Source organism: Galeopterus variegatus, unplaced genomic scaffold (assembly GCF_000696425.1).
Source record: "Galeopterus variegatus unplaced genomic scaffold, G_variegatus-3.0.2 Scaffold199, whole genome shotgun sequence".
Classification (NCBI taxonomy): domain Eukaryota; kingdom Metazoa; phylum Chordata; class Mammalia; order Dermoptera; family Cynocephalidae; genus Galeopterus; species Galeopterus variegatus.
The window spans coordinates 609,272-633,612 of NW_007726310.1; the positions used below are offsets into that span (position 1 = coordinate 609,272).

At 47.1% G+C, this 24,341-nt stretch overlaps 1 protein-coding gene across 1 annotated transcript in view; it reads left to right on the top strand.

Annotated features, from left to right (window-relative positions):
- The window catches only part of PIK3R6 (phosphoinositide-3-kinase, regulatory subunit 6), a 45,921-nt gene extending 24,187 nt beyond the window's left edge, over nt 1–21,734 (top strand). The window contains exons 13-19 of the mRNA XM_008565447.1: nt 2,048–2,158; nt 7,810–7,900; nt 8,188–8,258; nt 8,755–8,845; nt 11,224–11,339; nt 20,399–20,511; nt 21,070–21,734. Of these exons, the coding sequence (XP_008563669.1) occupies nt 2,048–2,158; nt 7,810–7,900; nt 8,188–8,258; nt 8,755–8,845; nt 11,224–11,339; nt 20,399–20,511; nt 21,070–21,226 (750 nt within the window). The 3' untranslated portion in view covers nt 21,227–21,734. The remainder of the gene's footprint in view (nt 1–2,047; nt 2,159–7,809; nt 7,901–8,187; nt 8,259–8,754; nt 8,846–11,223; nt 11,340–20,398; nt 20,512–21,069) is intronic.
- The last annotated feature ends 2,607 nt before the right edge of the window (nt 21,735–24,341 follow it).

Below are 24,341 nucleotides of genomic sequence, written 5' to 3' on the forward strand. Positions count from 1 at the left end.
CCATTACTTCATTAACGGATTGATCCAATTACCTCTTAAAGGTCCCATCTCTTAATACTGTTATATTGCAGGTTAAGTTTCAACATGAGTTTCGGAGGGAACAAACATTTAAATATTGCCCCTCACCAATTCTAAATTCCACTTTTATCGTTTACTAATGTCTTACCTATGCTTGAGTTTATTTATGGATATCTGTCTTCTCTCATTGATCTATTCATTTCTGCACACATTAGCATTTTTTGTATTTTAGTATCTGTCAGGGTAAACCTACTGCATTACTTTTTTTCATTCCACTTTTATCGTTTACTAATGTCTTACCTATGCTTGAGTTTATTTATGGATATCTGTCATCTCTCATTGATCTATTCATTTCTGCACACATTAGCATTTTTTGTATTTTAGTATCTGTCAGGGTAAACCTACTGCATTACTTTTTTTTCCCAAAACTTTTCAAACTATGCTCATTTATGTATCTTTCCTGATAAAATTTAGAATTTCCTATCAAGTTTTGTTGCTTTTTAAAAAATCTTACTGGGATTTAGATTTAAATTTGGAAGAGAATTAGCATCTTTAGCATAGTAGGTTTCTCTCCCTGGGAGAGGGGTATACCTCTTCATTTATTAAAGTCTTCTTGTATATCCTTCAGTACAATTGTATAGTTTTCATCATACAGCTTTTGCCCATTTCTTGCTAAATTTATTTCTCATATTTGATAATGTTTCTTGCTGTTGTAAATGGTATCTTTTCCCCATTATATTTGGGTAGTAGCTACTGCTGGTATAAAAGGAAGCTATTGATCTGTACTTATTTATTTATTTATTTTAGTTTTTAAAATTGTGGTGAAAACACATAATGTATTTACTGAAAATATATATGAAAATACATAATGTATTTTACATAATGCAAAAGCTCTCCATTTTGCTTTATCACTCGATTGATTGGGATGTCTTTTTACATTTTTCAATCAAAGATGTTTTGGAAGTGCACATTTTCTGAATTATAACTTATCTGAAACTGTCTTTATATATACATGAAAGGCTGTTTAGTTGGGTATAAAAATGCTTTTTTTCTGAAAACTTGGAGGATGTTACAGGAGGAACATTTGATGCAGGACTCATTGGTGCTGCTTTGTTGGTAGCTTTTTTTCTCTGCTAGGACACATGTATGATTTGGGGTTTTCCCTGCTCCCCTTGTCCTTACAATTAATAATTTATATGGCCCTTATGCTAACTCCAAAAGCCGTTTTCAGATAAAGAGACTGGAAACATTGTGAGCAATGACGGCATTATCAGAATAAGCTCATAGTTCCTTGGTGTAACCTTTTTGAAGGGAACAATATTTCAATGGACCAGATGTGAGAGTCAGAAGAGATTTTTTAGGATTGGTTATGAGTTGGATGAGATAAACTCTGGTACTATCACATTCTATGTAGATGTTCTGTTCAGTTTGCCTGAAAACCCCAATCATTATGCTTGATAATCACATAGGGCTGGGGATGGCCCTGGAGGAAAATGCACTAAATCCATTCCCAATAACATGTAACCATTAATTAATTTATTAGTAGATTTGGAGACCACCAGAGCCGAAAGAGACATCAGATCATGTGGTTCAACCTCTCATTTTCCCTAGAAAGAAACTCAGACCTTGAAGAGTTTGAATACCTTGCCCAAGGCTGTCTGGCTAAGGGGTAGCCAATGCAACCTAGAATCCAGTCCAGGCTCCTTCCTCATGAGTTATACTCTCAAGCATCTTGTCTCCCCTAAGCACCTAGCAATGCTTTACACACAGAGGTGCTTGCTATCTGTCCGTATGTCTTTGTGGAATTGAAATTTGTTAGGCTCCCTAGGGAGATGGGGCTCTAGACAGGGATATTTTGATAAAGAGTTGAAACGGGGTGGTGGGAAAGATTTGGAGTGTGTTAAAGGACCAGCTGGATTAGTCATTGCAGAGAGTACATGGGGGCCCTGGAGTTTCTCTCTTAAGAAAATGGCAACTCCCATATGGCCTGGAGGGAGGTGGCTGAAGACATTTCCTGTCTGCCCCATAGCCTCCCTCCTTGGACACATCCCGGACTGTGGACCCCTTCATCCTGGATGTCATCACCTACTATGTTCGCATGGGCACTCAACCCATCTACTTCCAGATCTACACGGTCAAGGTAAGCATCCCACCAGGGGCTCCGAGGGTACCATGCCAGCCTGCTGGACCCGAGGACCCCACAACCTAAACACCATGGCTCTGGGGAAACACTGTCACCAGGCTGCCAATCACAAACATGCCCAGACACTCTTGGTTGTTAACTTTATCTTCTTAGTCTCCAAATGAATCCAACAAAAATTAACTTCTAAGACCCCAAATCCAAGCAGAAGTAGATCTTCTTTACGTGGAAAGCTTCTCCCTGGCCCTTGATCCCTGCAGAGACTGGGAGTCAAGGATAGGCTGCTTTGGAAGTCATCGCCAGGAATTGCTTTACCTTGGAAATCCTAAGCTCTGTTTTCCCTTCTCAGGTCACAAATTGCCATGGCTCTGAGGTCTGTCACCTTCTCTCCCACACACCTCTCCTCAGCCTCCTGGAGACCTCTGGCTCCTTCCTTTTTCTCACTGCTCTCACCTCTGCTGCCTCTTCCTTCCCTGCCAGTCAGTTTCCGATCTGAACCCCTCTCTTCCCCGTCCTGGCTCCCCTTTGCGTTCTTTCCAACTCTCTCCCCTCCCAGCACAACCCAAGCCCGGAGCAGAGCTACAACGTGCCTTACCTCTCGCTAAACTAGGGCTTCCGAGCATCACCCAGGAAAACAAATCTGAAGCCCGTGGGCTTGAGGCCTCTGCACACTCATGGCGTCCAGCCTCATGAGTGCCCCCTAGGCAGGCTCCCTCTTTCTCTGGAACCATGGGGTTCCCATCTTCAACACCTCCCTCAAGCCCTTCCCTTCAGCAAATGACTTTTCCACCCACTCCACTGGGGAAACCTGGAGACCCCCCAAACTTCCTTCCACACCCAGAAATGCACCTACAGCCACTGACAACTTCACAGACTCTTCTCCAGTGGACGTGGACCTCCTCCAGTTCCATCCCAACCCTCGGTCTGTGCCCATGAGCCGTCCGCTATCCCTCCCTCTGCAGCTTCCTGGTCAGCCACTCCCCTCCACCTGTCCCTCCCTGGCATTGCGTCTTGGTCACCTGGCACAAACAAAACAAGCTTTGGAGCCGGTCAAGTTCCCATTTATTTTCCCATGGAGGGTGCGCATAGCAACTGGGCTTGGGAGGGAAGAGACCAAGGATTAGACTTTTTCCAGGTCACACTCCCCTCCACCTGTCCCTCCCTGGCATTGCGTCTTGGTCACCTGGCACAAACAAAACAACCTTTGGAGCCTGTCAAGTTCCCATTTATTTTCCCATGGAGGGTGCGCATAGCAACTGGGCTTGGGAGGGAAGAGACCAAGGATTAGACTTTTTCCAGGTCTTAATCTTATCTCCTACTTTGTTTTCAAGCTCCATACCTTTGTTGGCATTAAATGGTGGCAGAGAATTTGGCTTTTTAAATCCTTTAGTTCCCAAGACTACCCAGCTTTTGTCAGCTGATATAGGCATAAAGGTCCTCTTTAAGAAGGCTGTGTTTTCTTCTGTCTCTGCTCTAATATGGACCAGCTTCTATTTACACTGTTCTTCTTAGTGGCTCTTACTGCAGACCACAGGGAGTAGCCAACACGCCCCTACAGCCTGGCTTTATTCTACCCAATCTCTTAAAGCCCCAGCCTCAGTAGGCATGTGGCTGGAGTCCTGGGGCAGTGCAGGCAGCGCAACTGTACAGCTGGAATTCTAAATCCCCAACCAGGGGTGGAAGGAGTCTCACTCCCCTCCACCCACCCAGGTTTGGCCAGTTCCTCATTTTAACCTCTTCACTTGCAAAATTCCATCCCTGATTACTGTTTTGTTTTGTTTGAAGAATATTTTAAAGTTATGTTTTAATTCAAAATGTCCGAATATATCTCTGGTGCACAATTGAACAGGTTTACCAGATGATGTCACACACACACACGCACACACACACACACACACACAGAGAGATAATTTTTGGTTGGTAATTCACATAATAAATAAGACATTTGACTTAAGATATTCATGATTGAGAGGGGTTTGGGCAGGTAGTATTAAAATATACTAGGTAATGTAACAGCACTACAATGTGTAACATATAGCAACAGGAAATAGGCACTATAAAATAATTCACATTCTGTTTTTATTTTTTCAGTAAAGAACAAACATGATTTTGCTTACATAAGACTCTATATCACTTTTAATTGACAAGTAAAAATGTATATACTTATTCTGTACACCATGTTGTTTTGAAATGTGTATACATGGTGTAATGGCTAAATTGGGCTAATTAACATGTGCATTACTTCACATACTTGTCAAATCTACTGGCTTAGCAATTTTCAAGTATACAATACATTGTTATTACCTGCGGTCACCAATGCCATACTATAGATCTCTTGAACTTATTCCTTAATCTAACTGAAATTTTGTTTCCTTTGATCACCATCTCCCCAGTCTCTCTCTGTTTTGGGGAGGACTCTTAGTAGCAAGTAACAGAAATTTCAAAAGCTGGTTAAAAAAAGAAAGAAAATCCATTGGTTCACATTGCTGAAAAGTTCAGGCTGATTCAGCTTCAGAAAAGCTGGATTTGAGAGCTCAGACAGTGTCCTCAGGACTACACTTCTCCCTTTTTCTTGTCATGCTCTCCTCATGGTGACAAGATGCCCACCAGCATCCCAGGTCCACATTTTCTAGCTTAGCAACCCCAGTGGAAAGAGAGCTTCCCTTTTCCAATACTGAGGAAAAGGACTGAGGCAGTGCCTGTCCCTACACAGTCACTGGCCGGGGAGATGCATGGCACGTCCACCCTGGAGCCGGAGGCCTGGGTCAGCCTGTCTCACCGCCTCTGTCTCCCTGTGTCTCACCTGCCCTCAAACCATGGCAAGCTGGCTCTTCTAAGACTGTCTTATCAATGACCTCCGAACTGCCAGGTCCTGTGCCCCAGGTCCTCTCCACTGCACTGCACCCCAGGGCCACTGTGCTTGTTTCCTTTGTCAGTACAATTAGATATATAATGGCTATGCTCATGTCCCAGTTACAGAAATGGAAGGACATATCTCCCCCATGTGAGGCCAACCCCACCCCCTGACCGTTGTGACACTCTCCTCGTCCTCCTCTTGCCTCTTGGACAGTTCTCCTCTGCTGCCTTTGGAGATGCTGTTGTGACACTCTCCTCGTCCTCCTCTTGCCTCTTGGACAGTTCTCCTCTGCTGCCTTTGGACATCTCCACATCTCTTGGCCAGCCAGCCCCTTCCTGTCTCGGTTTTCCACACTCGCCTGATGCTCTCACCTGCAAGCCAGTGCTCATGCTGTGCCGAGGCCTGGGATGCCTCCTCCCCACCTCATGTCCCCTCTGTCACCCCTGCAGCTCTCCTGTCCTCCAGCAAAGTCGTCCCGCCCTCTATTCCTGTCACTCCCAGCTGGACTGCTGCGTGCTCAGCTGCTCCTCAGAGCTCCTGTCACGCTCTGGGCACAGCACTAGCCTTTCACCCACCACATTGGAATGTCCCTGCAGATGTGTATTGCTCCTCTCCAAAACCAGGCGCCCTTCAGATGAGGGACTGGATTTTGTTCATCTTTGAATCACCTGCTGTTAAGTGTGTGTGTGTGTGTGTGTGCGCGCGTGCATGTGTGTGTGTGTGCGTGCATGTGTGAATTAGAGACTGAGTCACTGTGCTCCTGGGGACTGGCTGGGTAGAATGGGTGTGGAGTTCAAGGCCATGGGGGGTAGTAAAACATTCATGGCTTTGCATCCTGGTTCCTCCACTTACTAACCATGTGATCACGGTCACCTCCGTCTCCCTAAAGTTAATTTCCCCCATATTAGAAAAGGCAATACTAATCTTCACCTGCCATCGGGTTCTTAAGAGAATCCCAATGAGTAGAACAGCACCGTAAAGGGATGGGGAGATGAGAGCGAGGGGGCAGGCACACAAAAGAGACCCACGTCCTGGTTAAGAACCTGGATGGGATGCCAGATTTGCTACTTGCGTTCCTGGGCAAGTTGCCTAACACCTCAGAGCCTGCACTTCCAGGTCCCTGAGACTGATGATACCTACCTCCTAGGGTCGCTGATGATACCTACTTCCTAGGGTTGCTGGGAGGATTAAATGAGATGACAGATGCCCCGTGCTACCAGAGTGCTCAGTGCGGAATAGGATCTCAACTGCAGGAACTCCTGAGCCCTCTGGGGTCTCGGCCCCTGCTTCTTCATGCCTTTGTGCTCCTGTCTGTCCACTCACATTCCCACGGCCACCACTGTGATACAGGCTTGGACATAGATATGTCATCCCAGAATTCAGTCAGGGTCACCCTGCTCCTGAAATCCCATGTCCTGGGGAAGGCCCAGCACCCGCCCCACCCCAGATGTCCATGAGCGCCTGAGGACTAATTTCCCCTGGCCCCCTCTGCCTCTGGTTTCCCATCCTGCTGCATTTTCGTTCTTCACTGTGTCCCGTGGTGGATCTTTTCTTTATTGTCTTCCTGGTTTTGACATAAATGAGGGATTTAGGCCCTTTCTTTGATTTCCAAAATCCAAAACAAAACAACACAAAACAAACAATGAAAAGGCCTCTCAAGATGGCAAAGGGAGTAAACATCTCAGCAACACAAATAACTTAAAATTAGAGATGTGGCATCTGTCAATGGCCTTCCGCCAACCAGGAGCACAGCGGTGGCAGCTCAGAGCTGGGTTTGCAGACGTGGTGAGATGAGGGAGAACGCCCACCAGGGGGCCCCACGGGGCGTCTCGGTGAGAGGCTGAGGAAGACCTTATTCTGGGGGGTGGGCTTGCCTTGGGTGATTACAGGGAGGGATGCAAAAGGCAGGACGTTGCTCTGGATTGGACACGGGAGCAATTCCATGACTGGGTGTCTCAGTAATTGTTACTGAAAAGGCTAAGGAATCAGCAGTGACTCAAATCTGCTGGGCTGGGAGGGCAGGGGATGCCTGCACAATGTTCCTGATCTTGTCTGGGTTTGGACGTGATCGTGGAGTGGCCTGGTTTTTGTCTCGATCCATCACGGCCGCACAGTCACCTTGCCTAACAATGTTGGCATCTGTGAAATTGTTTATGGTCAACAGGACACCATGGCCTCACTGTGAGCGTGGGCTGGGCTCCCAGCTTTCAGGGGCTGCTATTTTCTTTCCATTTCCCTGTTCTCAAAAACCTTTGGCCATTCCTCCATGTTGTTTGGACACCCTTTCTCTTCCCACCTCCACACCTGGCCTCCCCTCCCTCCTTCACCCCCTTTCCCTCCGAGCTCCCCTCCTCCCAGATTTCCACCTGCCTGCCAGGGTCAGATCAGCTCTCAGTAGCCCTCACGCTCAGCCCCGGGCTTCTCTGTGCACCTCCAAGGACTCAGTTCTCCTCTGGCCCTCACTCTCCTACTTGTGTCTACAAGAGGTTTTATTACCCCTCCCTGATGTGAATTTTGTCCCCCACTCCTGCCCTCCCCATTAGACAGTAGAGGTTACCAGGTAGTTTGGGTTTTCAGTAATAGTTTCTTCCACTATTTGTAAATCTATTATATTGCTATAGATATGGATAGATTCAGACCCAGGCAGTCACATAACGCCACTCAGAATCTAGCAGTGGCAAGGTGCATGGGGTGCCCGCCTGCTTCTGGACACTTTCCCAACCATCCACATGCTCGGGCCGGGGGGCGGGCAGCCTTCTCCAAGCCTCCCCCCTCCCTCCCTTCCTCTCTCCAGATCTTCTTCAGTGACTTAAGCCAAGACCCTGCAGAGGACATTTTCCTCACTGAGTTAAAGGTGAAGGTCCAAGATTCCAAATTCCCCAGAGGTGAGCATCCCCGTTTCCAAAGCTCACCCCGACCCAGCTTCTTCCAAACTCTCTCCCTCCCCCTCTCACCTAATGATCCCCACCCTGTGCCCACCCCTGCTCCATCACTCTACCCCACCCCTCTGCTGCCCTTGCTCCCTCCAAGCTCCCCCAGACTGTAAGGCAGCCTGTCCCACCCCCACCCCCGGAGCTGCCTTTCCATCCCGGGAAAGGCGGAAATCCAGCCGCTCAGCCATGGCCCTCAGTGAGGTGGAGCCTCGCACCTTAGGCCTCTCATCTCCCTGCAGAAGGTTGTTCACCCAGGAGGAGAGGCGCGGCCGAGGGCCCGGGGGCTGAGCTCTCCCTGTGCTACCAGAAGGTCAGTGTGCTGGGTGCAGCAGCAGGTGCCGGGAGGCACAGGAGGTGGAAGCAGGCCTCAGGGACATGCTGGGGAGTGGACACAGCCAAGGGAAACTTCAGCCCCTTTTCCTAAAGCTGCCCCAGGGTTTCCTTGCCTTAGGAGAGTTTTGCAGGGATGGGTGGGTTAAGGCTGACCTTACATGCAGACAAGGAGATGATGGGATTTAAGGAACAACAGGGCTATGCCCTTTGCTCAAAAATATCTTCTTCACTAGCTGACCAGATGCTTGAACTGATTTCACTGGAGATTTATTTCTTTGGTTCTGGAAGGCTGAACATGCTCTCTGGGGCTAGAGCTACTTTCTGCCTCTACCCACTAGCCCCTTATGGGACATTAGTGACACAGGCAAGACTCTTAGGGCAGGGGAGGAAAGCAAGAGAGAGAGACAAGACTATGGGTGTCAGGAGGGGCCCGTCCCGAGGACCCCCATCTGTTCTTCAATCCCCCTCCCCAGGCCCTGCTCAGCCACCGGCCCCGAGAGGTCACCATTTCCCTGCGGGCCACTGGGCTGGTCCTGAAGGCCATTCCAGCCAGTGACACTGAAGGTGCGGAGCTGGGAACTCAGAGCAAAGAAAGAGAGAAGGGACGGGAAGGGGGAAGTTAGGCAGCGGGCAGGGGAGAGGACCGAGTGATAGGAGATGGGGGAGCCAGAGGAGGGAGGCCTCCCACACTGTCCCTGCACGCTTATCAGACTCGAGCTAGGCCCAGGGCTGGGTGCAGGTGGCTGCCCTGGGGGAAACATGGTCTCTGCCCTCAGGCGGCTCACTGTAGAGTAACCCACACCTAGCACTGGCCTCTGGCCTGGGCCTCTGCAGGCTGGAAGGCAGAGGGACCCCAGGGAGGGTTGCAGTTGGCCTCCTGCCTCTGAATTGGGCCTGCAGGGCTAGTTACATTCTGCTCAGAAATTTTGGATTTTGAATGTCATTCCAAAAAACCAGAGATAATAAAAGAAACCAACTTATGGGCATTTAATAAATTATAAGTATTATAAATATCTTATTGTGAGATCCCTGGTCTCCTGGAATAATGAAAAGTCATCCAGAGGCCGGGCAGTGTTCTGTGCTAACACATGAACTCTTAGCATGCTAACCCTAGGAGGCAGGTGTTAGTTGTATTAAGCAGGTTTTTACTGGAGAGGAAACTGAAGCAAAGAGAATAACTTACCCAAGGTCACCTCCGTGAGGAGGGGTCAGAGCTGGGATTCCAACCCAGGCATCCTCACCTAGAAGTCTGTGTTCCTCGCCACCGCCCCACACTGCCTCCTCCAAACTGCCAGATTTTAAAAGCTAGACTTAAGGGATGTTACCCACAGATGCTTGTAGAGAATCATTTCAGAGCAAACAGGAAGGTTCACCAGGTGGAAATATATCTTACTCACCACTTCATCCTCAGTGTCCAACACAGGGCCTGGCACATGGTAGATACTCAATAAACATTTGCCGAATAAATAAAGTGCGACTTTAAACCCAAAAATTTGTTTTAAAAAATGAACAAATGAATTTAGAATATTCCAGAAGAAATACAGAATGAAAATACACATTCGCCAGGCTGGAATGCTCATAGGGAAGCTGACTCTGATGCCCCTTGCCGTCCAGCTACAATTGCTCAGGCTCTGAAATCCTCTGTGGCTTTGCTAGCATTCCGACTACGACAGCTCTCTGTCTATAATGCATTTGTGTTTGCTATGGGCATCGTAGTTCCTCAATTTTCTTGGCATCTGCTACAAAGAAGAAACTCAAGTAGTAATATCACTTCCTGATAAAATCGCTTCCAAGCAAGTTGAATTTGTGGACGACATATGAAACTCTGTCACAGCAAGACATTCTTGTAGATCTTTAACACCTTGGAGACATGTGATTTTGGCAATAGCTCATAACCCGGAGGTCGTTCCAGGGCAGTGGGTCGAGACTGCAGGTTCAAACCCCAGCTTTGCCACTTATCATCAGTGTGACCTTGGACAAGTTATTTGTGATCTCTCCACCTGGTTTGTGTTTTTTTTTTTTTTTCCATTTCTAAAATGGAGATGATAAATAGATGCTCTTTTGTGTGCATCTAGTAAACTACAAATGTTAGCTTTTATTGTTAAAATTCTATTCCTCCTATGTGTTTCACAAGATGCTCACCCTCCCACCCCCCACTCTAAGCCCTATTAGAGCTGGTCAGTGATGCCAAAACCCTCCTTAGAGGCACAAACATCTAAGAACCATCTTTGTTTTAAGTAGATCATTTGCATTTAAGAACCCTCTTAAGTTGGCAGGGTGGGATTAAGCCTGACAGCAGTTATACAGTAACAATTTTTGACACAGTAGACACTCTTAAGAAAGTCAAAGAAACACTCTGGACCTGTTGGCAGTAATGACCTCCCAATCCCATTGGTGCCTCCATCCTACGCCATGCCCTGGGCTAGGTGTTCCTTACATTCTTAGCGTGCCCAACAGCTGCAGGGAAGTTCAGCAGAACTTTCTTCCTTTGAAAAGGGGGCACAGGAGGAGATGAAGGAAGGGTGGTGGGTGGGGATTTGGGTTGGTGATGGCTGCTGGGCCTGAGGATGCAGAAAATGTGTGGATCGCCAGGGAAGGGAGATGGATGATCCGGAAGGAACTGGAACTTGGTTAGGACCAAGGCAGAATCAGGAAGTGGGGGCTGAGAAGTGGTGGGAGAGGGTTTAATCGGGGAGTGAGGGGCAAGATGGATCCATGGAGGTCTCCTTAGGACCTAGAATCTAAAACTCCCCTACTTCCCTGGAAGCGCATTCACAGACTGCCCCCATCTCATTCAGTTTCAGGGACCCCTTACTGCCCCTCGACTGCCACTCCTGTTACAGACCACACGATGGATCCATGGAGGTCTCCTTAGGACCTAGAATCTAAAACTCCCCTACTTCCCTGGAAGCCCATTCACAGACTGCCCCCATCTCATTCAGTTTCAGGGACCCCTTACTGCCCCTCGACTGCCACTCCTGTTACAGACCACATGTGTCTGAATGTCAGCGTGACAGAGGTCACCAAGTCCTCCAACTTGGCAGGAAGGTCCTTCTCTGTAAGTACTGAGTAGAATGGGAGAAGGGGACAGCTGGATGGGAACGGGGTAGGTGACTGGGAGCCCAGACAGGAGGGTATTCCAAAAAAGGGGAACTGACTTCTTAGACTTTGCTCTTCAATATTCAATATTGCTATTGAAGTGGGTCTTCCCATGGGAAAGAATCTGCTTTCCAGTGGTCTGTTTGGATTATGGAGAACCAGCTGGTGAAAGTGAGGTGCTCTCAGAGTTAAGACCCTGCTCTCCATCTGCCGACAGTCTGAGGCCCTAACACATGCCTGGATAACTACAAAATGCACCCACGTTCTGTCCTCCCTGGGCACTATGCAACAGCCAGAGTCCTAAACAGCAGCCCAGCCTTAGACCAGATCAAACCTGCTCTTTCCACCTCATTGCCCCCACCCTCGCCTTTGCCCTGTTGGTACTTACTAACACAGACAGAAGACCCACCCATCTTCTCCCTCTCCAGAAGCCTCTCCAGACTACACTTGCCTGCTCAGCTTGTCCTCAGAGCCCCATGCTTATGCCTGAGCCACATTCTCACGCCCACAGCACCCTTGCACCAGACACTCCGCTTTAGATCAAGCTGCCTGCTCAGTCTGTGTGTCCAGGTGGCTGAGTGCTTCTGCAATAAACCCTGCATCCTCACTGATTAGGACCACAGCAGACTCGTGACCTTGCACCTCACCGGGATCCTTAGTCACTTGGTCCTCTCCTCGTCCATCCCCTCCAGGCTCTTTGTCTGTCTGCAGTTCTCTTTTCTACTGCTTTGACCTCTCCCTCTCCATGGCTCCTTCATCTTCATCTATAAACATACTCAGGTCTTTTCCATCCTAAAAAAAAAAAAAAAAAAAAACAAAAGAACTCTACCATGACCCAACTACCTGCTGTATCTCCTTCCTCCCTTCTCAGTCAAGCTTCTTGACAGATACTTCTAGAAGTGCATCCAGTTCCTTAACAGTGACTCTTCTGCCCACGACCATCTGCTTCCAGCCCACCCCACTGTGACAAAGTCACCTCCATGTTGCCAAGATCAATGGTCACTTTTTAGTCCTTATATTTCTTTATCTTTTTTTAGGATGACTTCTTAACCTATAAACAAAAGTGCTATTATTTATCTCAAACAATACCAAAAAGAAAAAAAACCGGACAAAAAAGCAAATTCACCAGTAGTACCTATACCTGGAGAGGATGACTATTAACATTTTCAGGTGTTAATCTGAAATTAATTTCAGCCTTTTTTTCTGTATATTTTCACATAATTGACATAGCTACAGCACATACTGGTCTGGAACTTGACGTTTTTACTCAAAAATATACTAAAGCAAAAAAAAAAAAAAAAAAAAAAAAAAAAAAAAAAAAAAAAAAAAAAAAGGGCCGGCCCCGTGGCTCACTCAGGAGAGTGCGGCGCTGGCGGCGCCGAGGCCACGGGTTCAGATCCTATATAGGGATGGCTGGTGCGCTCACTGGCTGAGCGTGGTGCAGACAACACTGAGCCGAGGGTTGCAATCCCCTTACTGGTCAAAAAAAATATATACTAAAGCCTGATGAATATATCTTGGTTTATATTGGTGGGGCCTTGTTTATGTCATTAATTATGCTTTGTGTCATTAAATGTATTTCATTAAATATCTATTACATGAGGGTTGCATGCCTGTATAACTATTTAACTATTTCTCAGAAGACATTAGAGTAAATTTTCATTTTCCACGATCATAAGTATTCTGTGGGGAACATCCTTAGTAATAGAAATGTGCTAAAAATCATGGTTATACCTTTTTTAAAAATGTCTAGGAGTGAAGTCGCTCCGTCAGATGGCGTCATATTTTGGGATTTTCACATACTTTGTCAAATTGTCCTCCAGAAAGTCTATACTAAGTTCCATCTCACTGTACTCGAGTGCCAGTATCACAGCACAAGTAACATATGGATTGATTTTTTTCATCTTTGCAAATTTGATTGTTAAACTTTTCATTATTTTAATTTGCATTTCTTTCATTACTAACTAGTAAAGTTGAATAATTTCTTATATCTAGATAATTTCTATTTCTTCATTTATGTATTTCCTGCTTATTCTCATCCCATATGAATACTGCGGTGTCCCTACTTTATAATATGAGGACATTAACCCATTATTTGTCATATGTTTTGGAAATACTTTTCCCAGTTTGTCTTTTAATGTTTTTCTTAAAACATTAAATAACTTTATATTTTGATGTAGCACCATCTATAATTTATTTCTGTATATAAGTGATTTCATATATGATTTCTGCCTCTGATATGATTATACATTACATATGTCTGAACACCAATCTCATCGAATTTAAGATGGATCATACTACTGAGAAAGAAACGATGCTTCCTAAACCATGAACAATGCTTTCTTATCACATTGTTTGCAGAATACTTCCTAATTTCAGAGATGTTAAAATACGGGGAAAATGGTTTTAGAATGGATGAAAATGGCATGTGTATTTAGTAGTATGTTGTTCCTTTCTCGTGGTTTTATTCCTTCTTTTATTTACTTATTCATTTTAAACAGTTTTATTTTATAGTCTGATTTATGTAATTTCATTATCTATAATTATTGGGAGTCAAATCCTTCTGTTTATTGGGTTCACTGGCCCCGTGGCAGCTTAATTCCTTGTATATTTCTTAAATTATGAGCTCTTATTTGTTGGGAAACCTGGGTAGAAAAATTGTCTTTCTAGGAAAATTCTGTATTTGTTCTTGCCAAGTGCCCCGGTAACATTATCTGCTCAAGACCATAGTTTGAGTTCATTTCTGGATTAGAAATTTTCAGACCATGCAGAGTATAAATGTATACCCCAAATCCACAATAGGACAGGCTTGTAGCTAAGAATTTACAGGAAAGACTTATCTTTCTGGCTCAGCAAAAGCCAAAGCAGACAAGATTCCCTGTGGTCTCCTATTTGTGCTGAGGGCTTTTTTCTAATCTAGTCTTTCACTCAGAGTGTGCTCTTCAAGAGTCCGCGAAGGGAATCTCAGATTCAAATCCCTGCTTTATGTGGGCCCAAGACCGTGTCTCCAGTCCCCCCATGCCTATTGAAACACAAACCCCTTGATTCCTGAGCTTAGCAAATGCCCCAGGACAGCCAAAGCATCTGACTTGCATAATTTCAACTTCTTTAAAATTTATTGACATTTTCTTCATTGCCCGGTACATGAAGAATTTTTTAATATCTTGTGGTATCTAAAAAAAGTACGTGTGTTTTCTATCTGTAGAGTACAAAGTATGATGTTTAATGATTAAATCAAACACATTATATTACTGTAATATACAAATTTAAAAATTTTTTTGTCCATTTCATCTGCTCAAAACTCGGAGAGGTCTGTCGACATTCCCACTATGGTTTTGATTTTGTTGGTTCTATCATGTGTAATATACAAATTTAAAAATTTTTTTGTCCATTTCATCTGCTCAAAACTCGGAGAGGTCTTTCGACATTCCCACTATGGTTTTGATTTTGTTGGTTCTATCATAATTTCTTTGAACCTGAATTTTCTTCTAGTTTCTGATACTGTTCTTGTTGTGAAATACGATGCCTTCTTATGCCCAGTCTTTGCATGTGATTGGTTTTTTGTTTGTTTTTTTCTCTCCGGAAGCTTTACACACTTCATTTCGTAGAGGGTTCTGAAATGTCACAGGAAGATACCTTGGTAGAATCTTTTTTTTCATTATTTTGGACCTTTGATGGACATCCTTAATCTGGAGACTTGCATCTTTCAGCTCTGAGATATTTTCTAATATGATTTTTAAAATAATTTCTTTCCCTTTATATCTTTGCTGTCTCTTTGTGGAACTACAATTGTAAAATACATTTGTTTGGATTTTTTTTTTAACAAATGAGCATTTAATCCGTGGAGAATAACTTCATGTGCTATTTGACCTGACTCTGCATTTTATATCGTGCTTCCTGTTCTGTTTCGTTTTCGTGCTTTTTGCTGTCTTGTATGTTTCTTTTTGCTGCATTGCTCAGATCTTAATTGCTCATTTATTCCCCTCGGATGATTTGGAAGTTATATGTACTTCTTTTTCTATTAGTGGTTCCCTTTACATTTAAGTATATATATTTGCAATTACATTTATAAGTTAATACTCCAGTGAAGCTGGCTTCTAGCATTGTCATAGATGTCCCCAGTTTTATATTCCTTTGGTCATTTGTGAGTGAGTTCCACCACCAGAACTAAAGCCCTGTTCTCTGGGTCTTTAAACACCCTAAATCCATAAATTCTGAGATGCCAGTTTCTTATAGTTTTTCTTCTACATGTCTGATTATTACCTTTTTGCCTCTTTCCCTGACCTCTTTTAGTTAAATCAGTTCCTTAAACCGCTGCTGTTCTCACCTTCTATTCATGGCCCACTTTTCTCATTCAACAGACTATCAAATCCACTTACAAGGGTTTAGTCCAATTTGTTAAGGGCTCCCAACTCTGTGCCTCCTGCTCTGACATTCAGCCCTGAGTTTCTGACTCCTGCATTCAACCACATGCGTGAGCCAGATGTCCTCCCACAACACCCCAAACTCAAGATATTTAAAAGCAAAGCCAGTACCTTCGAATGGTTAAGAGCTCTCTAGAGCCAGACTGCCGGGGTTCAGATCCTGGCTCTGCCGTTTATCAGCTGTAATGAGGACAACATTACCTACCTCATCCAGTTGTGAGGATGAAGTGATCATGGCATGTGTGGCTGAGTAGGCACTAGGTAGGTGTTAGCAGTTGTTTTTATTTCATCCCCTCCTTGTATCACATCTCTCATTTAACGGTCCCATCATTAACCAATCACTTCTGCCAGAAACCTGCCTCCTCTTCCTCACTTCCCCGTGTCCTGCTAGTTTTCTCTTTCAAGCACTTCTCAAATTTCTCCGTTCTTGGTCTGGTCCAGCTAGGTTGGCCAACTGTCCCAGTTTGCCTGGGATTGAAGGGAGTTCCTGGACTTGGGACTTTCAGTGCTAAAACCAAGAATGTCCCAGGCAAGCCAGGACAAGTTGGTCACCTTTTCAAGCACTTCTCAAATTTCTCCGTTCTTGGTCTGGTCCAGCTAGGTTGGCCAACTGTCCTAGTTTGCCTGGGATTGAAGGGAGTTCCTGGACTTGGGACTTTCAGTGCTAAAACCAAGAATGTCCCAGGCGAGCCAGGACAAGTTGGTCACCCTAGGTCCAGACCTTCATCCATCTTCATTTCCTGGACAAATGCAGTAGCCTCCTACCTGGTCTCCCTGACACCACTGTGATGCTCTGTAAGCCTGCCTTCCTTGTTTCTGCCCGAGCCATCTTTTTAAAACAGAACTCTGACATGTCACTTCATACTTAAAACCCCTCTGTCTTTTCTCATTCTCCAAGGGCAGAAAAACTCTTCGGTGTTTCATAGCTTGGTGCCCCTCCCTCTCTACCCTCAGCCCTGCCCACTCCCTGCAAGCCCTTTCCACTGTGATGTTTGGAAGTGTTCCTGGCCATCTCCGTGTCTTTGCTCATGCTGTTAGCTTTGCTTGAAACTCCATTCCTCACTCCCTCTTCCCCACCTTCTTTTTGTGACGCTTACTTATCCTGTAGGATGAGACTCAGGTGTCATCTCCCTGGGAGGCTTTTCCTGATGCTCTACCCCCTCTTCCCCACTCCTGGAGAGCTAGGTGCCCCACTTTTGTGCTCCCACAGAACCCTGGGGACACAGCCATGGAAGCATTTGCAACACTATAAATGGCACGATCTTTGTATGTCAATGGCCTGCAAGCTCCCTGGGCTCAGGGCCCTCATCTTAGCCCTCCGTTTCCCCTAGCACTCAGTGTGGTGTCTGGCACACAGTAGGGGCTCACCAGATGTTTACTGAGTCATCTAGTCCATCCTCTACCTCATCCTGATCTCATCCTAGATCTCAGAACCAGAAGCTCACTTTTTGTGTTGCAGCCCATTCAGTGTAGGAGAGCTCTGATTGCCTGAGAGATCTACTGCCTTGAGCTGAAACCTACCTTTCTATAGGGCAGCCTGATATTTAAGGTTTAAGCCCCAAGGTGGGTCTATTCACCCTTATGCTGTATTTCCTCTTTCAAAGTCAGTTCCTTACTGTGGTTTCTGTTTTTAATAACCTCTTTAAACAACTTGGTCAGGGGCTTTTCGAAAATCTAACATATCACTCCAGCAAGTTCCCTTTTATTCCTGCACCGACTGCTGTGGTTAAATTCCAGTAGCTGTGCTTTCCTCCTGGAACCCAGGTGGATAACAAACACTGAGCAGCAAGGGGAAGTTGTTCACAGTGAGCTGAAGGTATTCCTGGCTCAGAGATCAGAATGGGCAAGAGCACTGTGGCTGGCTTGGTGAGTTGAAGGGTCAGCAAAGATATGACCTTGGCTGGATTGGAAGTTTGATATAGAAGAGTAGTGGGAAATAAGGCAGGAACAGAAGAGTTGGGGCTCTGGGGTGTGGAAGACAGGAAGCCACGAAAAGAAAACAGGAGGCATTTAGCATTTTACCAAGCCGCTCATCTTGCTGAGTCTGGGACGCTTTGCAAATTCTGCATCTGGCCCTTTCCACTGGTCTCCATGGCTGCATTTACAGACTGAAACCCAAGACTCCTGTGGTTCTTAAGGGCCAAAGCCAAGCAGATAGGGAGAGTCTAAGCATGCAGACCACAAAGAGGAAGCAGAAAGCATCTGCCTACGCTGTGGGCTGGTGGGAGGAGGCCCCAGACTGCGTGTGATTAGAGGTGGGGCCAGCCCCATGGACAGGTCATGGAGGCTGAGACACCTCGGGCACCCCGATGCAGGAGGAAGAGCACCAAGTCAGGAGTCAGGGAGCTGGGCCCCACACTGACCACTGTGTGACCGTCAGCGGGTCATATGCAATCCCTCTGGACTCAGTCTCCTCACCTATGGGAACTATGACTTTCCCTCACCAGGTGCAGTCAGTTCAGGTGTGGTCCCATTAACTATCACATACTGCACGCACCTGGCTTCCTCCCATCCCCCAGCTCATGCAGGACTTCAGCCCCTGCAGTCTCACCAGGTATTTCTGGAAGGTCGCAGATGGCATCCCAGTACTGGCAGTCATCCAGTTAGCTGTCCAGTCAGTGCCCACTAGCTTTCACTGCCTGCCCCTTTGACCACAACTGCCCACCGTGGCTGAGAGCTCCAGGGCACCAAAGCTGCCACAGGTCCTGCTGACAGCAGGGGACCTCCCTGTGTGCTGCCCTCTGTCATGGGATGTCCCCTGTCTTACAGAGGTTTTGGTCCATCTTTCTGTCTTTACTCACAGGCGTCTAGGGTAGGATGATGGTAGGAGTGGGGGTGGCCTATGAGGCCAATGGGAAAGAGAAAGAATCCACAGTGCATTCCCCTGCCCCTCTGATGACTGAGGGTTCGTACTGAGTCCTTTACTCATGCTTGGCTCCTTCTTGGAAAATTATAATTAATAATAATAATAATAAACAGCCAACACTAATAAGAACTCTTCCATGTCTCAGGCACTGTCCCAAGAACTTAACATATACTGTTTCATTTAATCTTCGCAACAGTCCTAAAAGGTAGTTGCTGTGATTACTATTTTTTTCTAAATAGCACAGAGAGATTAAGAAATACGCCCAAAGTCGCACAGCTAATAAGTAGCAGAGCCAGGATTAGAACCGGGGCAGTCTGGCTTAGAGACTGCTCTCAGCCCTCCTCCGGAGAGACCCTTGCACACTCTGCCCACAGACTTCTGGCTCGCCTACCCCCAGCCCCACAAAAGTTCACCTGAAATGCCTGGTGTTTTGTCCCACCGAACTCACAGCTGGAATCACCCCAAAAGAGAGAGCTGCCGCAAGGGAGCACCCCAGACTGTCCTGAGATGGGGCCGGTTGGGATTCCAGAGAAAGCAGCACTAAATGCCAGGGTGATCAGCATTTCCTCGGGGAATTTACATACAGAGCACTGCAGCGTATCCTCCCGACAGGTAGCGAGAGGAAGGGGTGTTCCACCCAGGGGGTAAGGGTGTGGAGTTTATACGAGGGTTTCAGACATTTAGCTCAGGGCTGGGGCCAGTTTTTTTCACTGTTCTGGATAACAACATAGAGCGGTCAAAACTCTGTAATTTTTGGTGAGGACACAGAAGGAAAGTGGGGGGACCCTTCGCCCAGACATTCTTGACCCTGCAGTTTAGGCTGCTGATCGGGCTCTGTGATGTGACGATGAGATGCTGGATTAACTAAGTGGCTGTCAGCCCTGCCTACATCAGGGAGCTTTTTAAAAAATGCCCATGCTGGGCTTGACTCCAGACCACTTAAACTGGAATCTCTAATTTTATGTTTTTGAACGGTGATCTTTATGAGCAGCCAGGGTTATGAACACTTGAATGGACTCCAAGGCGTCAAGCAACTCCAGTGTTCTGTGGCTGTAAATTACCCAGAGCTTATCTGCTTGTGGCCGGTGACCCAGAAAAGCCCCTTGAAAGCCCTGTCTGGAACCTAGGATGCTCCAAGTTCTCTGCCCAATGGGAGGGGACCTCTCTGGAGCAGCCCCTCAGGTCAGCAGTCAGAAGGATGCCTGCGGGTTCCTTTCCTTTGGCCTGGTCTGAGGCTTGGGTGTTTGTGGATCCTTTCTAGACCTTCTGTCTCTGATTCAGGCAAATAATTCTGTATCTAATTTAATACTGAGAATTGGAGTCAGGACTTATAAAACCCCTGAAATGCCCCCAAATACCACACATAATAACAAGCCTGTCATTTAGGAGAAGCTCAGAAAATGTTTGTTGAATAGACCAACACTCAGACTCAGGTAACTTGATAACCTGGCACATAGATTCCTGGGCTAGAACAGGCTCTCCATGGCATTCCAGTTTGTGTTCAAAATTAAGGACAGCAGCTTGGGAAAAGAAATGCAGATCCAAGGGCAAGGGTGGCCTAGAAGCAATTTATGCAGGGTTGTCACTGCTCAGAGTCACTTGCAGGAAGAGAGCTCAGGACCCCGTGTGCTGGACCAAAGAAACACACCAGATTCCAGGGTAAGACATGCTGGCAGGGCCATCTGCTGAGTGAAAGTGACACTCACATAAGCTGTCTCTTTGTTGCAGACAGTGACGAATACATTCCGGGCAGCCAATATCCAGATCCAGAGCCAGGACCAGAGGCTGCTGACATTGTTGCTAGACAAGGACAATCGGCGCACTTTCAGGGATGTGGTCAGGTGAGGCTGGGCCTGCTACCCCTAGGTGTCCAGGACCCTTGGGGCAAACCTAAGCAGGAGCCAGCTCCTGCTGTCTCCAGCTTCTAGCCAGGACACCTTATCAGGAGCAGATCCTATGACCAGGCAGGTGTCCCTGGTGGGCATGGACTTAAGCCACTGCCCTGTGACTTAAATGCAGGAAGACGCAAATGAATGACCGACACTGGGCAGCAGCTGATTATAAGTTTTCCCTAGATTCCAATGCACACTCAGCCTGCAGCCCTCCCAACCCAACCTGCCCTGCTGGCACGGTCCCTCCCACACAGGCTGACCTTCTATGGCTTCTGCACCCCTTAATGGTTTCCCTTGGGGAAGTGTGCTTGTGTGACTTGACTCAGGCATCTGCTCCTCTGCTGATTAGCCCCAGGCCCAGGGTACTCTTTCTCCTCCCGCCTCTTCCTCGTCCTTCTGCGAGGCCCCCTCCTTTATACCCTATAATAATGGGTCTACCTTTCAAATGACTTGGGCAGATTTGATCCCTGAGATTTGTCACCTGAACTGGCCTCTCCCCATCCACAGATTCGAGGTTGCTCCCTGTCCAGAGCCATGTTCCAGGGTCCAGAAGTCCAGGGAGTCATGGGTCAATTCACATGGACAGAAGGAGATGGAAATGACCAAAGCCAAGCCCAAACCTCTTCTGATGCCCATCAACACTTTCTCTGGCATCGTCCAGTGATCCCACGGGGCAGCAGAAGAGCTGGGTCCAAGAGTAGCAGGCCCAGGAGGAAGGATACACTACCCCACCAACCCCCAGACACTCCACCAGTAGCTGGAGCAAGGTCACTCCACTGGGTGGCTTCTGGCCTGGACCAGGAGCCAACGAGTGGCTGGGAGCACCAGGAGCCTGCCATGGAGGGGGTGGACAAAGCTCAGTCTGTGTAAGAGCACGCACCCCACACCCAGCTTCTCACACACATGTCCCTGTCCTTGGGTATTTCAGTCCCCACTTCTCCCACTTCTTCTCCTGCTCAAGCTCCCCACCCCACCCTGAAACCAGAGTCAGAGCTGCTGTTTGGTCCAGGGCCCTGTGGCCTCAAGCACATGGGAAGTAGGTCAAGACAACTGTACTGTCTCCCTCCTCAGTCTTCTCCCCTCCCGTGTGTGCCCACCCCACCCACTCCCAGGCAGGGGTCTCCCCCAGTTGAGAAAAAAAATGTCAGATTCAATAAATGCACACTAAAGTGTTTCTGCTTTCATCCAATACCCAGCAATATTTGTATTTTAATTAAAGTTGGGGGCAGTACTTAAAAGAACCCAATGAACCTACTTAGGCCAGGTAAGAGTTTTTACTGGTGTGTTCTGTCTCCCTGCCCCTTCCTCTCCTCATCTTCATGAACTTAGGGACTCTCCTGGACAGTATCGTCCCAAAAGGAGGGACATACAGAGGAGGGAATACAAAGACATTTCCGAGGAGCCAGACACTAAAGACATCAAAATTCTTGGCTTCTGAGTTCAAAAACTTACATCCAGGTGTAAAATAGGAAAGATCAAGGACACCACTCCAGTTTCCTCACCCCCAGTACTAGGTGTGGGATGCAGAAGAAAGCAACAGAGAAAACACCGAGGCTTGGACTTGAGTCCATCCCTGTCACCTGGACAGAGTCCCAGGGGATGGTAGGGGTGACAGTGGTAGTGGCAGTCATAGGAAGATCCCTATAAGTTTGGGCACTTCACTTGTGGTCTTGTTGCCCTGAGAGTGAGGGCAAGTCCCAGAGCACATTCTCAATGCCAAGCAGAAGAGTGTAAGAGGGGCTGCCTTAGAGAGAGTCCTTATCCTGCCACATCAGCAGCAGCCCCTGGCCTTACTGGTGAGCATTGCCTTTCCTGTCCCCATGGGGGCACAGGAAGCAGGCAAAGCTTTTCTCAGGTAGCTGAAAGCAGACAAGCCCAAGGTGACTCAAAGGGAAAGGGACAGAAGTGTGACCGGATGTGCAGACCAGCATGGCAGAGTGCCTGCCTCCCAGTGGCGATGAGCCCAGGACAGATGGAGAAGTAGACAAATAAGATGTCCTCCACTGATGCTGCCCGCAGCAGAACCCAGGGAGGAGAGCAACTAAGGGACAGTCTTCAACTTGACTGTGGTGGTTTTAAACCTGAAATGATCGCGGTATCACTGACTTTGAATGAGTTTATCTGGAGGGGGCTAGATTTTATTTTTTTCTGCCATTGAGGTGATGTAAACTGATTCCTACCAACTTGAGCATGCACAATCATTAAGTTTTTAAGTAAACGCTTGCAGAGTTAACCAGTTGTTAAGTTTAGGTAAAGGCTCTGGGCTTCCTCCCCAACAAACTCTCTACCAGTTTACAATGGAAACAAGTTGTAGACTGAATTTTGTTACACACACAGACATATGAAGGCAAGAAGCCCCCATCCTCCAGCCCGTCCACACCCCCAGCCAAATTAGGTGCTCTGAGCAAACCTTGTACAAAAAGTTTACTGAATCAACAGCTGGAAGCTGGACCATTTTGGAACAAAGCCCACAGCCCCCTTCCAAAGGATTTGGTCTACCGGAATATGCAAATCCACATGCTCTGTTCAAACAAGAGGGGAAATGCCTCCAAAAAAAGACTATACTCGGGCCGGCCCGGTGGCGCACTCGGTAGATGGCGGTGCTCCCGCCAAGGGTTCGGATCCCATATAGAGACCGATCCGCTCACTGGTTGAGTGGGGTGCGGGCGCAACACCGAGGGTTGCGATCCCGTTACCGGTCACGAAAAAAGACAAAAAGGAAAAAAAAAAAAAAAAGACTATACTCAATCCGCATGACTTGGACACCACTAATTTTGCCGGTGAAAAACTCTAACATCTACTAAAGCCTTCAAAATTCATGGAAAGATTCAAATTATCTTTCAATTCTATTTTTCCATGAGCTTTTTGAAGAATCCTCTATTATGCTAATTAATGAAGCCACTTCTATTGACCTAAGACTGTCCAAGTGCCTGTATTAGTTTTGACTAAATGCTACCTAACCACTTCTGGAGTGTGCACCCCCAAGCAGGGCAATTGACCACCCTTTGCTGTAGACTAAAACATTCCAGTACATACATACTGTTACGGAGGCTGGGGTGCGCTATCCTGATGGACTGCTGAGAGTGCCACCAGACAACTGCCCTCAGCTGTCAGCCCTCTTTGGGGATTGTCCCAGCTGAAGAAAATTGTCACCCAAGTTCAGGCCTCTTCCAGAGGCAGCTCGAGTTCAGTGAAATATTTCTGGGCCCTGGACACAAAAATACCTGCCTTCCAGGTGCTTCGATTCTGATGGAGACAAAAGAAACAAGATAAATATATGAAATACAAGATAAATACATAAAATACCCAGCATGTGTGTATTTCATAGTGATAAACGCGATGGAGAAAAATAAAGCAGGGAAGGGGAGTGCATGAGTCTTAGGGGAAAGGGGTTGCAACTTCAGGTAGGGTGGACAGGGATGGTCCCTGCGGATGGTCATTCATCGGGAGGCATCTGAGTAAAGATCTGAAGAAGAGGCGGGAGGGAGCCTCGTGGATACGGTTCATTCCATTCTTGCTCCCTCTCAACTCCACCCCGACAGTTTTACTTGCCAGAAGCAGTCCAGGGATTTAGCCCAGGCTCCCGGGCGACACGAGGCGCCCCGAGGCCGGGCGGGGCCTGTGGCCTAGCTCGGAGCGCACCCTGCCGGCCACACAACGCGCCCTCCGCGCACGGAGCACGTCGGGGCAGCGGGCAGCGGAGACGCCAGGACGTGGCAGGTGCAGGCGGCAGGTGCGTCGGCCCCGCCCCGAGGCCCCGCCTCCTCGGGGCGGGGCCG